The following is a 15,926-nucleotide window of genomic DNA, read 5'->3' on the forward strand; positions in this document are numbered from 1 at the left end:
GGCTTTGGTGATTCCGAGTCGTAGAGTGCACGGCACATTGTTCCTCGATCTCAGGGGTTCAGAGGATGCTGGAGTCGAGGCTTGCTGACGTCACTGAGATTGAATTGGAGCCTGGTTTATTCCCCGTCCACTGGGTGCTGTGGGAGGCTCACGCAGCATAAATGTGACCCGGTACTTGATGAGAACACACTGGGGAGGGTGTAGAGAGGTTGTGCCAGGTGTTGGCAGCTTGGCCCAGGACTTTGCCAGGGTCTAAGATGCACTCCAGCAAACCCTGCCTCGCACTGCGCCCCCTGCCTCGCACTGCACCCCCTGCCTCGCACTGCGCCCCCTGCCTCGCACTGCGCCCCCTGCCTCGCACTGCGCCCCCTGCCTCGCACTGCGCCCCCTGCCTCGCACTGCGCCCCCTGCCTAGCACTGCGCCCCCTGCCTCGCACTGCACCCCCTGCCTCGCACTGCGCCCCCTGCCTCGCACTGCGCCCCCTGCCTCGCACTGCGCCCCCTGCCTCGCACTGCGCCCCCTGCCTAGCACTGCGCCCTCTGCCTAGCACTGCGCCCTCTGCCTCGCACTGCGCCCCCTGCCTCGCACTGCGCCCCCTGCCTCGCACTGCGCCCCCTGCCTCGCACTGCGCCCCCTGCCTCGCACTGCGCCCCCTGCCTCGCACTGCACCCCCTGCCTCGCACTGCACCCCCTGCCTCGTACTGCACCCCCTGCCTCGTACTGCGCACTCTGACTTACCCTAACTAGTTAAGGACTGTGGGTAAGCGGTGTCGGCCACCTAAGCCGTTCTTTGCCGCATTATCTGGTCATTTTCGGGTAACTCAGTGCGTTCTAATCTGTGTTCCAGATTGACTGGGGAGACGATGGCACGGCTGGAATAGACCAGTCACCTGGCATTGACTGGGGGATCTCGGTGGAAGAAAGTGCCGAGGTAAGTCCCCAAACACACTCATGAAAGTGTCACGTGCTCTGCTCCGGAGCCTCCTGTCCTGATGTCGTTTACTGCAGGTTGTGACGGATTTTACTTCGTATTTCCCCCAAGGTGAACAGCCAGGAACAAGGAGCTGATGTGATCGACTGGGGAGAGAACACAAGTGCTGCAGTCGAAATCAATGTGGTGGAGTCTGTGGCTGAAGGTATTCTTTTACACTCCTGCCAAGCATCATACATATAAACCAGTGATTGAGTTTCAATCTGGTCAACTAATCTTGGGGGTTGCAAAGATGTTTATGAGATTACTTGAACCCCTCGATTAGATTCCAGCCTGTAACTCACTCCCGGGTATCTGTTATTCTATATATAAACCCCCCGAACCCCTCGATTAGATCCCAGCCTGTATCTCAGTCCCGGGTATCTTTTGTTTTGTAAAGTTTAAATTCTTCTCCTTTAATATAAGGGCTCTGATGGATGTATAATAATGGATACCCTGGGATCAGTTACTGGTTCGGAAGGTTTCTATAAGAATAATGAACACTTGGTACAGTAACATAAAAATTGTAAAATTACTCTGTTGACTGAAATTTGGTGATAAATCCTTTGACAACTTCATCACATAACGAGTCTGCCATTATATTTCTCAACTGGCTTTAGCTCTCTCGATAAGTCTTGGCCTCAGTGGGCAGCACTCTCGCCTCTGAGTCAGAAGGTTGTGGGTTCAAGCCCCACCCCAGAGACTTGAGTGCATAATCCAGGCTGACACTCCCAGCGCAGTACTGAGGGAGCGCTGCACTGGCGGAGGTGCAGTCTTTCGGATGAGACGTTAAACCGAGGCCCCATCTGCTCTCTCAGGTGGATGTCAAAGATCTCATGGCACTATTTTGAAGAAGAGCAGGGGAGTCTCCCCGGTGTCCTGGCCAATATTTATTCCTCACCCAACATCACAAAAACAGATTAACTGGACATTTATCTGTGCACAAATTGCGTTTGCCTTCAAAAAGTACTTAATTGGCTATGCAGCAGTTTGGGATGTCCTGAGGACGTGAAAGACGCTATATAAATGCAACAGCCAAATAGTGCTATATAACTACAAAAGTGTTCTTCCTTTCAATACAACCTCACTTTAAATAGGAAGCACTTACACTTTGGACACTAGGTGGCAGTGCTGTCCATAGAATTATCACCGGGTGGAAACCTGCACTGCAGTTTATACACAGATAAGGGAGACTTTCTGCTTACGTGGTTAATGAACTTTGGGTTATTTGTGAAGGAACATTTCTCGGTGATGTGATTACTGCGCTGTCATCACTTCTGAGTTTCAATACACGTGGATATTATACATGGATATGAACTTTCATGGAAACTCCCAGCACAGAAGGAGGCCATTCGGCCCGTCGTGCCTGTGCTGTCTCTGTGAAAGAGCAGTCGTGCTTAGTCCCAGAGCCCTGCTTTTTCTCTGTAATCCTGTAATCCTCAAGTGTCTGCCCCACTCCCTCTTAAAATTATTGATGGCATCAGCTTCCACCACCTGTTCAGGTCGAGCGTTCCCGATCCCGACAACTCTCCGAGTGAAAACATTTCCCCTCATCGTCCCTCGAGATCTTTTTCCAATGATTTTGAACCTGTGACCTCTGATTATTGACCCCTTGCCAGAGTGAATAGTTTTTCCCTATTTACTCTTATCAAAAACTCTTATCTTGAAAACCTCTATTAGGTCACCCTTAACATAGAAACATAGAAGATAGGAGCAGGAGTAGGCCAATCGGCCCCTCGAGCCTGCTCCGCCATTTAATGAGATCATGGCTGATCATCCAAATTCAGTACCCTGTCCCTGCTTTCTCCCCATATCCCTTGATCCCTTTAGCCTTAAGAAATATATCTAACTCCTGCTTGAATATATTTAATGAATTGGCCTCTACTGCCTTCTGTGGTAGAGAATTCCACAGGTTCACCACTCTCTGGGTGAAGAAATTCCTCCTCATCTCTGTCCTAAATGGCTTACCCCTTATCCTTAGACTGTAACCCCTGGTTCTGGACTCCCCGCACATTGGGAACATCCTTCCAGCATCTAGTCTGTCTAGTCCTGTTAGAATTTTATAAGTTTCGATGAGATCCCCTCTCATTCTTCTAAACTCCAGCAAGTACAAGCCCAATCGACCCAATCTCTCCTCATATGTCATTCCTGCCATCCCAGGTATCAGCCTGGTGAATCTTCACTGCACTCCTTCCATGGCAAGAACATCCTTCCTCGGATAAGGCGACCAAAACTGCACACAATACTCAAGATGTGGTCTCACCAAGGCCCTGTACTCAAATCCTCTCGCTATGAAGGCCAACATACCATTTGCCTTCTTAACCGCCTGCTGCACCTGCATGCTTACCTTCAGCGACTGGTGCACAAGGACACCCAGATCTCGTTGCACTTCCCCTTCTCCCAATCTATTGCGTTCAGATAATAATCTGCCTTCCTGTTTTTGACACCAAAGTGGATAACATTTATCCACGTTATATTGCATCTTAACCTTTCCTGTTCCAAGGAAAACAGTCCGAAGTTTTCCAACCTCTCCTCGTAACTGAAGTCCCTCATCCCTGGTAACATCCTGGTAAACCTACATTATAATACAGGTGTGTCATTTATACTGAATAAAATAATTGTCTTCAGACCAGTTATGGGTAATATTGAAATCAAACTTTGGGCGATGATTTTAAAATCACAGACTGACTCTGGTGAAATTCTGTTCTCTGATTCTAGGGGACGACGGAGTGGCAAAGGGAAATGATGCACTCACAATCCTGGAAAATACAGAAACCAGAAACCAGTTTATTAATGAACTTATGGAGGTACTTTTCAACTAGTAATATAAAAAATGTTCAAAGTATAACATTCAGGAATGGAATGTTTCGCTGCAGTGCTGCGCTAAGCTTAGAGGGGTACTTGAGCACATTCTGGCCACAGTGTGGCGCCAGTGAACAGATTGTTGGGTAAGGGTTATGGAGCTAAGATGGAGTTAAGGTGCAGATGAACCGTGATCTGATTGAACAGCGGAACAGGCGCGAGGGGCTGAATGGCCTCTGCCTGCTCCTATGTTCCAGCAGAGGCCAGTGAAATGCCTGCAGTTCCATACCAGCATGTCACAGGAGGTCTGGATGCAATGTTCCCGTTGAGCTGTGCGGCCGCAGGTACCGCGCAGGCTGCTCGCCGGCTTTACAGTAGGAAAAAGCCGCGCACGCCCGGGAATGTGAATGAGCCGCGCAGCCCGTTAAAGGGGTTGCACACCCAAAAAAAAATTAAAGGGAACATTGGATAGAAAAACACTTCTTTCCCCACCCCGCCCCTTTAAAGTTGGCTCCATATCTGCCTCTCTTTCCCACCTCACCCCCACTTTTCCCCCATTCCGCTCCTCCTCTGATCCACAGATCTCCTGCGGAGCAGCCCTTGGTGAGTCAGTGTGTGGTGTCTTAGGTGTGGCAGCTTAAGTGTGACCATAAGTGAGTGTGACCATAAGTGAGTGTGATGCTTCAAGAAAGTGTGCACTGCACAAGCAAGAATTTCGATATCACTTTTTTTGATTCACAGCAAAGGCCCCTAGAGAGCCACAAGGAGCAACGGCCGCTAGCCGACTATGTCTTATTCCTTTTCCTAGCTGTGGATTCTAGCGCACCACCTGCAGAATCCACCCCCCCCCCCCCCCCCCCCTATCGAACCGGGTGCAGCCGACACAGACCAGGGACAGAACCTGGCCACTGTCTTCCTTTACGATAGCAAAATACTGCGGATGCTGGAAATCCGAAATAACAACAGAAAACGCTGGAAAAACTCAGCAGGCCAGGGCAGCATCCGTGGAGAGAGAAATAGAGTCAACGTTTCAGGTCGAAACCCTTCGTCAGGACTGAGACAAAAAGGCAGGAAATGAAACAGATTAAAAGGCCAGTTTGGGGGCTGGGAAAAGGGGAAGTGAAGAGACATTAAGAGATATTCAAGACAAGACGAGATGGTGATAGGGCTAGTGGAGACAAAAGACGGCTCTAGATTAGGTGTGAAATGCGCTGGCAGAATGGGAGACAGCTGCCATGTGGGAGAGAGAAAAAGGGGGAGGGCACAAAACAAAGGTGTGGATAAAAAATATATAAAAATGTAATAGGGGCCGAGGTTATGATCTGAAATTGTTGAACTCGATATTGAGTCCGGAAGGCTGTAAAGTGCCTAATTGGAAGATGAGGTGCTGTTCCTTTCTTGGCCCGGTATCACTGGAGCCGATGTGTTTACCTGCTGGTCAGGCATCCCCTGTGGGAGGAGGGGGGTTGCGATCTGTACGGGTACTGACATTAATCACCGCTAGTGAGGGAAGTTTGTAGATTGCACGGTGCTTGTACAATTCCTGCTCCAGGTCAGGCTCTACACCAATGTTCCCTATAAGCTGCGCAGCTCTCTGTCGGTCCCACGCAGCCCGGGACCGGCTTTTGCAATGTTAAAATTCACACAGGCACGAAACTGTGAATGGGCTGTGCAGGCCCTTAAAGGGGTCGTACACCCCCAAAAAATGACGGGGAACATTGCGCTACACATTTCTCTCTATAACATTAGCCTGGAATTCACCTCAGCCTGAAATAGCCGCCGCCTTTTTAACACTTTGAAGGGTGACGGATAGTCTCAGAGTTTACAAAAGCAAAATACTGCGAATGCTGGAAATCTGAAATAAAAACAGAAAATGCTGGAATAACTCGGCATCTGTGGAGAGAGAAACAGAGTCAGCGTTGCAGGTCAGGGAAAGGTCCTGAAACGTTAACTCTTTCTCTCTCCGCAGATGCCGCCTGACCTGCTGAGTATTTCCATTTGTTATAGTTTCAAAAGCTTTATCTGGATAGATTGTTAAAAACATCGTCCTTCTAACTCGTTCTCGTGTTATATAATCATACTCCTGCGACACTCGAAGCCTGAGGGGGCTATGTCCTGCCCACCTCCCCATCACCTGTGACCTTCAGACGATTTACTGCAGTGAGAGTAATGGGGGCTTCCCTTCATGCTCTGCCCAGCAGTGTGATGTTGCCTGGGCCGGGGCTCAGTCCTGCTCTCCTTCCTCCTAAGCAAATCGTAGCAAAGTGTGGAACGTTGTTTGGAAGCTGGGCTACCCCAGCTCCTGTACAGTAGCTGAAAGGGACGATTGCACTCAACTTGTTAAAACATACTGGTCCGATACTTCTATTTAATTTTGTTTTGCTTCTTTTAGGGAAGTGTCTGACCTTTGGGGGAATCACAGGGGCAGACCTGCCCCCGGACTGTGTGGGGATTCACAGGGAGAGACCTGCCCCCCCCGGACTGTGGGGGGATTCACAGGGGCAGACCTGCCCCCCCGGACTGTGGGAGAATCACAGGGAGAGACCTGCCCCCCCGGACTGTGGGGGATTCACAGGGGCAGACCTGCCCCCCCGGACTGTGGGGGAATCACAGGGAGAGACCTGCCCCCCCCGGACTGTGGGGGGATTCACAGGGGCAGACCTGCCCCCCCCGGACTGTGGGGGAATCACAGGGAGAGACCTGCCCCCCCGGACTGTGGGGGATTCACAGGGAGAGACCTGCCCCCCCCGGACTGTGGGGGATTCACAGGGAGAGACCTGCCCCCCCGGACTGTGGGGGGGATTCACAGGGAGAGACCTGCCCCCCCCCCGGACTGTGGGGGAATCACAGGGAGACCTGCCCCCGGACTGTGTGGGGGAATCACAGGGGCAGACCTGCCCCCCGGACTGTGTGGGGATTCATGGGGAGAGACCTGCCTCCCCGGACTGTGGGGGAATCACAGGGAGAGACCTGCCCCCCCCGGACTGTGGGGGCATTCACAGGGAGAGACCTGCCCCCCCCCCCCGGACTGTGGGGGAATCACAGGGAGAGACCTGCCCCCCCGGACTGTGGGGGGGATTCACAGGGAGAGACCTGCCCCCCCGGACTGTGGGGGGGATTCACAGGGAGAGACCTGCCCCCCCCCCCGGACTGTGGGGGGGATTCACAGGGAGAGACCTGCCCCCCCGGACTGTGGGGGGGATTCACAGGGAGAGACCTGCCCCCCCGGACTGTGTGGGGGATTCACAGGGAGAGACCTGCCCCCCCCGGACTGTGGGGGAATCACAGGGAGAGACCTGCCCCCCCCCCCGGACTGTGGGGGAATCACAGGGGCAGACCTGCCCCCCCGGACTGTGGGGGAATCACAGGGAGAGACCTGCCCCCCCGGACTGTGTGGGGATTCATGGGGAGAGACCTGCCCCCCCGGACTGTGGGGGAATCACAGGGAGAGACCTGCCCCCCCGGACTGTGGGGGGGATTCACAGGGAGAGACCTGCCCCCCCGGACTGTGGGGGGGATTCACAGGGAGAGACCTGCCCCCGGACTGTGGGGGAATCACAGGGGCAGACCTGCCCCCCCCGGACTGTGGGGGATTCACAGGGAGAGACCTGCCCCCCCGGACTGTGGGGGAATCACAGGGAGAGACCTGCCCCCCCCCCCGGACTGTGGGGGAATCACAGGGGCAGACCTGCCCCCCGGACTGTGTGGGGATTCATGGGGAGAGACCTGCCTCCCCGGACTGTGTGGGGGAATCACAGGGGCAGACCTGCCCCCCCCGGACTGTGGGGCAATCACAGGGAGAGACCTGCCCCCCCGGACTGTGTGGGGCAATCACAGGGAGACCTGCCCCCGGACTGTGGGGGAATCACTGGGGGAGACCTGCCCCCCAGACTGTGTGATCGAACATTCGCGACTGTCACCTTTGACCAAGTGTCTGGTTGTCATTTTGGTCGGAGGGTGAACGTTAGCGCCTCGTCTGTTCTGGCGGCTGGTTTCCTGATTGCATTCCTTTAATCGTCCCCGCCAGTTACAGGTCTTCCTGAGCCAGCGACTCACTGAGATGAGCGAGGAGGCAGACATCCTCTCCATGAACCAGTTTCAAACCGCCCCGGCCGTCGTCCAGAGTCAGGACGTCGCTAAGGTCGTTGCCATGATGACGCTCGTGAGGGACCTCGTCCAGAGACTGATCAACGTGAAGATGCGGCACCTGTTCATGATCCACGCCTCTCCCAGGTTCGGGGCTGCTCATGTTTTATCCTTTGAATTTCACCTTGGACGCTGAACTCTCCTTCCTCCGGGGTTTACACCGGAACAGGGGGAGGCCATTTGGCCCCTCGAGCCTGTGCCGCCATTCAATTAAATCATGCATGATCTGTGTCTTGGTTCCGTAATCCTTGTTACCTTTGCCGAACAAAAATCTATCAATCTCAGTCTTGGAATTTTCAGTTGACCCTTCCCCAGCCTCGGCAGCTTTTTAAGGGGAGAGAGTTCCAGATTTCCACTCCCCTTTGTGTTTCTACGTATTAATCCCAGATCTGTGAGTTAGCTGTGGCTGAAGCACAACAGCAGTGAGGGTGCTACAGTCAGACACAGCATCCTAGGCTGGGTGGGGAAACATCAGCCCAGGTCCCCCTCCCCTAAGTAATTCCAGCTGCAGGCTGCACGTGTCTGGCATCGGGTGAGGCCAGGGCCACGCCAGGGTGATGCTTGGCTGTCGTTAACCCATGCAGCCATCTTGTACATTACGTAATCCTCTTCAGTGCGTCTGCGCGACACCATCATTGCTTTTCCCACGGTTTGTACCTTTTATTCATTCATTCACGGGATGTGGGCGTCGCTGGCAAGGCCGGCATTTATTGCCCGTCTCTAATTGCCCCTTGAGAAGGTGGTGGTGAGCTGCCTTCTTGAACCGTTGCAGTCCGTGTGATGAAGGTGCTCCCACAGTGCTGTTAGGGAGGGAGTTCTAGGATTTTGATCCAGTGATGATTAAGGAATGGCCGATATATTTCCAAGTCAGGATGGTGTGTGACTTGGAGGGGAACTTGCAGGTGATGGTGCTCCCATGCGCCTGCTGCCCTTGTCCGTCTAGGTGGTAGAGGGCCGATCTTTTCTCACACCTTTATTAGTATTCAGTCAGTCTTCTGATCATCCCTTGACTGCTTGGCATGTTAGCAAGACGGTGTTAACAGCTGTGCTGCGTCCCATGGATAAATAGGTCACCGACGCTCCTCTTCTAACATCACTTTGAGCGAGGTACTCCAGGCCATCCAGCACCAGTGGAGACAAACTCCGAGCAACAGTCAGAACCCTGAGGTTGAGAGGGATGTGGGGTGGGGCGGGGGGCGGCGGTGGAGAGGAGAGAATAAGTCACACACAGTGAAATAAATTTTGGTCTCCTTACCTAAGGAAGGATATACTTGCCGTGGAGGGAGTTCAACAAAGGTTCACGAGATTGATTTCTGGGATGAGAGGGTTGTCCTATGAGAAAGAAAAAAGAAAGAAAGACTTGCATTTTTATAGTGCCTTTCACGACCACTGGATGTCCCAAAGCGTTTTACAGCCAATGAAGTACTTTTGAAGTGTAGTCACTGTTGTAATAAGGGAGTGAAGGGCTATGGGGAGCGGGCTGGAAAGTGGCTTTGAGCCCAAGATCAGCCATGATCTTATTGTATGGCGGAGCAGGCTCGAGGGGCCAATTCCTGCTCTTATTTCTTATCGTAGATTGAGTAGACTAGGCCTATATTCCCTAGAGTTTAGAAGAATGAGAGGTGATCTCATTGAAACATATAAAATTCTTAAAGTTTCCCCTGACTGGAGTGTCTAGAACCAGGGGTCATAGTCTCAGGATAAGGGGTCGGCCATTTAGGACTGAGATGAGGAGGAATTTCTTCACTCAGAGGGTTGTGAATCTTTGGTATTCTCTGCCCCAGAGGGCTGTGAATGCTGAGTCGTTGAGTATATTCAAGGCTGAGATCGATAGATTTTTAGACTCTTAACTGATATGGGGATTGGGCGGGAAAGTGGAGTTGAGGTCGAAGATCAGCCACGATCTTATTGAATGGCGGAGCAGGCTCGAGGGGCCGTATGGCGGAGCAGGCTCGAGGGGCTGTATGGCTGAGCAGGCTCGAGGGGCCGTATGGCGGAGCAGGCTCGAGGGGCTGTATGGCGGAGCAGGCTCGAGGGGCCGTATGGCGGAGCAGGCTCGAGGGGCCGTATGGCGGAGCAGGCTCGAGGGGCCGTATGGCTGACTCCTGCTCCTATTTCTTATGTTCTTATGTAAAGTACGGCAGGTTGCATGCGTTTAATGGTGCTGTTTCGCTGCCGCAGGTACGTAGACCGCGTGACTGAGCTCCTGCAACAGAAGTTGAAACAGGCGGACATGGTGGGAGAAAAGCAGCACCTGATGGTCCGGAAGCGACAGCATTCTCTGGAGGAACAGGCTGCCCTCGAACCGAAAGTAGACCTTCTCATCCAGAGAACCAAAGAGCTGCGGAAGCTGGTGAGCGAACCGTTCAGGCACACGCGTGTGCGGGCTTAAAGCTGTTCGAAATGTCATCGCTAGTGAGTGGGGTTTAGATTAAAAATGAAAGTGGTTCTTGCAGTCCCTACTGCCACCACTGGGTGTCATCAGTGAGAAAGACTTGCATTTCTATAGCGCCTTTCATGACCTGAGGGCGTCCCAAAGCGCTTTACAGCCAATGAAGTACTTTTTGAAGTGTAGTCACTGTTGTAATGTAGGAAACGCGGCAGCCAATTTGCGCACAGCAAGCTCCCACAAACAGCAATGTGATAATGAGCAGATAATCTGTTTTAGTGATGTTAGTTGAGGGATAGATAGTGACCAGGACTCCAGGGATAACTCCCCTGCTCCTCTTCCAATAGTGGCCGTGGGATCTTATACATCCACCTGAGAGAGCAGACAGGGCCTCAGTTTAACGCCTCATCCAAAAGACGGCACCTTCGACAGTGCAGCACTCCCTCAGTACTGCACTGGTGTGTCAGCCTGGATTTTTGTGCTCAAATCTCTGGAGTGGGGACTTGAACCCACGACCTTCTGACTCCGAGGCGAGAGTGCTGCCCACTGAGCCACGGCTGACACCCGTTATTAATGCCAGTTATTGGGTACTGCACTTGCTTGTTGAATCAACATGTGAATATGGTATTGAGAGCTAGAGTCTGCGAGATGCAGAGAATGAGAAATTTTAAATATCGTGACTATTCTAATCTAAGAGTTTGCTACAGGGGATATTTGACATTTCCCATCAAGTGAATGGAAGCGGTTTGATGTTTAGAAACAAAATTTACCCCCTATTTTGATTTTCTTACTCCATCTTCTGCCCTCTACACTCGCAGGCTGCACACGTTGGCTTCTAGCTGAGAGGACATTGAGTTACCATGGACCGCTCAGGCCTCCCTCTGACAGTGCAGCTCTGTCGCTCAATCCCATTTCCTCCCAGCCTTCCCTTTGGATCACTGCCTGGCCTGTGCTCGGTGCCCCGATGTCCATGATGAGAACGTGGGATTCTGTGGAATCCCAGATACAGAACCTCAGTGTGATGTATGTGATGTGCCTCAATTATTCCGAGACTCGAAGTTAGCAGAACAAAAGTAAGGCTTTTATTAACTCAGAACATAACACGTAAAATAGAGAGATGTCTACCTTCAGGAGGCTGAACCCGACTGAAGTTAGATTACAAAGGAGCCAGGTATGGGCGGAGCCCTGCACACAACCAGTTCCAGCACATTCCAATACATAATACATGAGGACTGGGGGAAGGGAAAAGACACAGAAAGCAGGCAGTTACAAGACACAGAAAACAGGCAGTGATGAATGGAATATATTTCATCACAGTATGTGACGTAAAAAAACTACTAGGCACTTGGTCTAAGCGTTAAAGCTTTAATCAACTGTTTTACAACATGGAGGTCTAGTTGTGTCCTTCACTAGTTCCTGTTAAGAATGTCCTGCGCAAGCTGGGCCCGTGCCCGAATATTTATACACTCTCTGGACAGCGCCACCTGTAGGCCGCTCAATATTATTTCATAAGTCTTTCTTTCATGAATGACTGATTCATGTCAGTATGTACAGTATCGGCACCCAGTGACCCTGAGCGGAGTTGCAGTAGACAATCGGAGCTCATTGTTCTTAAGGCTGGGAAAATGGTGAGTGAGGGGAACTCAACAAGTGAATTTTTGAAAATCGTGGAAACGTTCATTCTTCGCGTGGTCTGGTGGTGTATTAATAATAGGACTGTACTAGACTGTGATTGTACTGGAGTATTAGTGTGCGACTGTATTAGTGTCTGACACTACATGTGCTGGGGGGCTTGTGTAAAGTCCTTTTTGCTCCGTTTTCTCTTTCAGATCGAGGCCGATATCTCCAAACGGTATCAGAACCGGCGGGTAAATCTGATGGGCGTCCTTGTCTAACCCGCCTGCGCAGTGCCTGGGCACAGCCAACCCTCCGGCACGCACCCAGTTATTTGGTACTTGCTTGTGGACTTGCTGCTCACAGCAAAGTAGATTGAAGGTTGGACACAAAAAGAGAACTGGAGACTCGCGCCTCTAATATACTTTAGTAACTCTGAGGGTTTTGGAGATTTGAGTTTGTGCTGTGGCCCTACTTATAGAGACAGCAGAGCTGGAAGGGAAAGGTTTATAAAACCCTCTGACGTTAATATTTGTCGCTAACATTTTGTAACTAAATTGATGAAATTGTGTTTTCTACCCGTGAGGAGGAATTATTTAATTCAGTGGTTCATGCGTGGGTTATTCAGTAAAGCTGGAGACCCCGCCCACCATCTCCAGTTAACAGTTAGCTCAGACTGGGGGGAAAGCCTCGAAATTGATGTTAGAAAAATTAAACCTGTCCAGGGGCCACACCCGGGTACCTCACTCCCCGGTTAAATAAGAATGTGCCGTTGTGGAGTTCATATCGATGTCTGTCGTCAGAACACATGCTTTTTACTCTGACATCGCATGCAGGCACATGCACGCAGACACACACTCAGACGCAGACACACACACACGCAGACGCAGACACGCACGTGCAGACGCACACAGACACACACACGCACTCAGACACGCGCGGTAGAATTGTCACAACAGCTGTGTGTTGATCTCTATTCTGTCCCCTCACAGGCAAAATTACTAATTGTTAAACCCAATAATAAAATGATATTTGAATGGCTGCCAATTCATTCCTCATTGTTACTGCATCTTGGATACATGTCGAGTGCTGCCTGCATATTTCCGTGTGTGTGTGTGGGTAGGTATGCACCTATGGTGAATACACACACCGAGTACATGGCCTGGTACTGTGTGGCTCCGATGTTGCTGCCGCTTTTTATAGAGGGTGCAGTGTTGCCACTAGGATTCCAGTGATGTGTGATGGTGAGTATGTGACGCCTTTATACCATGCCCGCCAAGCTAGGAATGCAGCCAGCAAACTTGTGTTGTGTCCGACGAGAGAATTGTGAGCTGTGTACCACTAGGGTGCAGCACCTCTGGCACAGGTCCGTCTCTGGGGGATGGAGTAATTTGAAGGGATGGTTTAACAGGCACACAGAATCCTACAGCACAATAATACACATATTAGAGTTTATTGTCTTAAAGGTGATTTCCCCCCCCTTAATTTATTGATTTTGATGCGCCAAATAAACCTCCCGCAAGCATTGCCGGTACAACAGGTGCTGGGTTAAAGTGGTGATTCATTCACGTCTGATGGTGCATACAGTAATCATAGAGTCATAGAGTTTTACAGCACAGAAAGAGGCCCTTCGGCCCATCGTGTCTGCGCCGTCCATCAATCCCTGAGTACATGTCACTGTAACGGTGCACTGCCCTCTCCTGAAGCACAGGTTACAGTACTTGAGAATGGGAAAAGCTGGTTTGCTGATGGGGGGTTTCCAGTTGTTTATCTGCCTCTCCCCTCTCGTGATCTGCTGCATCTGTGCTTCCTGACATCACCCCTGAACGGCCTGGCTCTTAATGTTAAGGTTCTGCCTCCTTGTTCTGGACTCCCCCGACCAGAGGAAATAGTTTCTCTCTCTCTACCCAATCGAATCCTTCAATCATCTTAAACACCTCAATTAGATCGCCCCTTTAACTTCTAATCTCAAGGGGATACAACAACTTGCATTTATATAGCGCCTTTAACGTAGCAAAATGTCCCAAGGTGCTTCACAGGAGCGTTATCAATAATAATATTTTTGGCACCGAGCCACTTAAGGAGATAGTAGGACAGGTGACCAAAAGCTTGATCAAAGAGGCAGGTTTTAAGGAGTGTCTTAAAGATGGAGAGAGGTAGAGAGGCGCAGAGGTTTAGGGAGGGAATTCCAGAGCTTAGGGCCCAGGCAGCTGAGAGCACGGCCACCGATGGTGGAGAGATTAAAATCAGGGATGCGCAGAGATCTCAAAAGGCATGTAGGGCTGGAGGAGGTTACAGAGATAGGGAGGGGCGAGGAGGCCATGGAGGGATTTGAAAACAAGGAGGAGGACTTTAAAATTGAGGCGTTGTCGGACCGGGAGCCAATGTAGGTCAGAGAGCACAGGGGTGATGGGTGAACGGGACTGGGTGTGAGTTAGCACACGGGGCAGTGAGCACAGGGGGTGATGGGTGAACGGGACTGGGTGTGAGTTAGGACACGGGGCAGTGAGCACAGGGGGTGATGGGTGAACGGGACTGGGTGTGAGTTAGGACACGGGGCAGTGAGCACAGGGGGTGATGGGTGAACGGGACTGGGTGTGAGTTAGGACACGGGGCAGTGAGCACAGGGGGTGATGGGTGAACGGGACTGGGTGTGAGTTAGGACACGGGGCAGTGAGCACAGGGGCGATGGGTGAACGGGACTCGGTGTGAGTTAGGACACGGGGCAGTGAGCACAGGGGGTGATGGGTGAACGGGACTCGGTGTGAGTTAGGACACGGGGCAGTGAGCACAGGGGGTGATGGGTGAACGGGACTGGGTGTGAGTTAGGACACGGGGCAGTGAGCACAGGGGGTGATGGGTGAACGGGACTGGGTGTGAGTTAGGACACGGGGCAGTGAGCACAGGGGGCGATGGGTGAACGGGACTCGGTGTGAGTTAGGACACGGGGCAGTGAGCACAGGGAGTGATGGGTGAACGGGACTGGGTGTGAGTTAGGACACGGGGCAGTGAGCACAGGGGGTGATGGGTGAACGGGACTGGGTGTGAGTTAGGACACGGGGCAGTGAGCACAGGGGGTGATGGGTGAACGGGACAGGGTGTGAGTTAGGACACGGGGCAGTGAGCACAGGGGGTGATGGGTGAACGGGACAGGGTGTGAGTTAGGACACGGGGCAGTGAGCTCGGGGTGATGGGTGAACGGGACTGGGTGTGAGTTAGGACACGGGGCAGTGAGCACGGGGTGATGGGTGAACGGGACTGGGTGTGAGTTGGGACACGGGGCAGTGAGCACAGCGGGTGATGGGTGAACGGGACTGGGTGCGAGTTAGGACACGGGGCAGTGAGCACAGGGGGTGCTGGGTGAACGGGACTGGGTGCGAGTTAGGACACGGGGCAGTGAGCACGGGGTGATGGGTGAACGGGACTGGGTGTGAGGACACGGGGCAGTGAGCACAGGGGGTGATGGGTGAATGGGACTCGGTGTGAGTTAGGACACGGGGCAGTGAGCACGGGGTGATGGGTGAATGGGACTGGGTGTGAGTTGGGACACGGGGCAGTGAGCACGGGGTGATGGGTGAACGGGACTGGGTGCGAGTTAGGACACGAGGCAGTGAGCACGGGGTGATGGGTGAACGGGACTGGGTGTGAGTTAGGACACGGGGCAGTGAGCACAGGGGGTGATGGGTGAACGGGACTGGGTGCGAGTTAGGACACGGGGCAGTGAGCACGGGGTGATGGCTGAACGGGACTGGGTGTGAGTTAGGACACGGGGCAGTGAGCACAAGGGGGATGGGTGAACGGGACTGGGTGTGAGGACACGGGGCAGTGAGCACGGGGTGATGGGTGAACGGGACTGGGTGTGAGCTAGGACACGGGGCAGTGAGCACAGGGGGTGATGGGTGTACGGGACTGGGTGTGAGTTAGGACACGGGGCAGTGAGCACAGGGGTGATGGGTGAATGGGACTGGGTGCGAGTTAGGACACGGGGCAGTGAGCACAGGGGG

The 15,926-nt window shown here is 52.5% G+C and overlaps 1 protein-coding gene across 5 annotated transcripts in view; it reads left to right on the forward strand.

The window, feature by feature from the left end:
* Positions 1-12,964, forward strand: part of cdk5rap3 (CDK5 regulatory subunit associated protein 3) — a 32,331-nt gene extending 19,367 nt beyond the window's left edge. For all 5 annotated transcript variants that reach the window (XM_085966129.1, XM_085966131.1, XM_085966132.1 and 2 more), the window contains exons 9-14: positions 849-932; positions 1,044-1,137; positions 3,690-3,778; positions 7,801-8,006; positions 10,101-10,272; positions 12,138-12,964. In XM_085966129.1, coding sequence (XP_085822255.1) covers positions 849-932; positions 1,044-1,137; positions 3,690-3,778; positions 7,801-8,006; positions 10,101-10,272; positions 12,138-12,203 — 711 coding nt within the window. In that variant the 3' untranslated portion in view covers positions 12,204-12,964. The remainder of the gene's footprint in view (positions 1-848; positions 933-1,043; positions 1,138-3,689; positions 3,779-7,800; positions 8,007-10,100; positions 10,273-12,137) is intronic.
* The last annotated feature ends 2,962 nt before the right edge of the window (positions 12,965-15,926 follow it).

The sequence above is a fragment of the Somniosus microcephalus genome, chromosome 24 (genome assembly GCF_052327205.1).
Source record: "Somniosus microcephalus isolate GS21.2 chromosome 24, FLI_Smic_1.0, whole genome shotgun sequence".
Classification (NCBI taxonomy): Eukaryota; Metazoa; Chordata; class Chondrichthyes; order Squaliformes; family Somniosidae; genus Somniosus; species Somniosus microcephalus.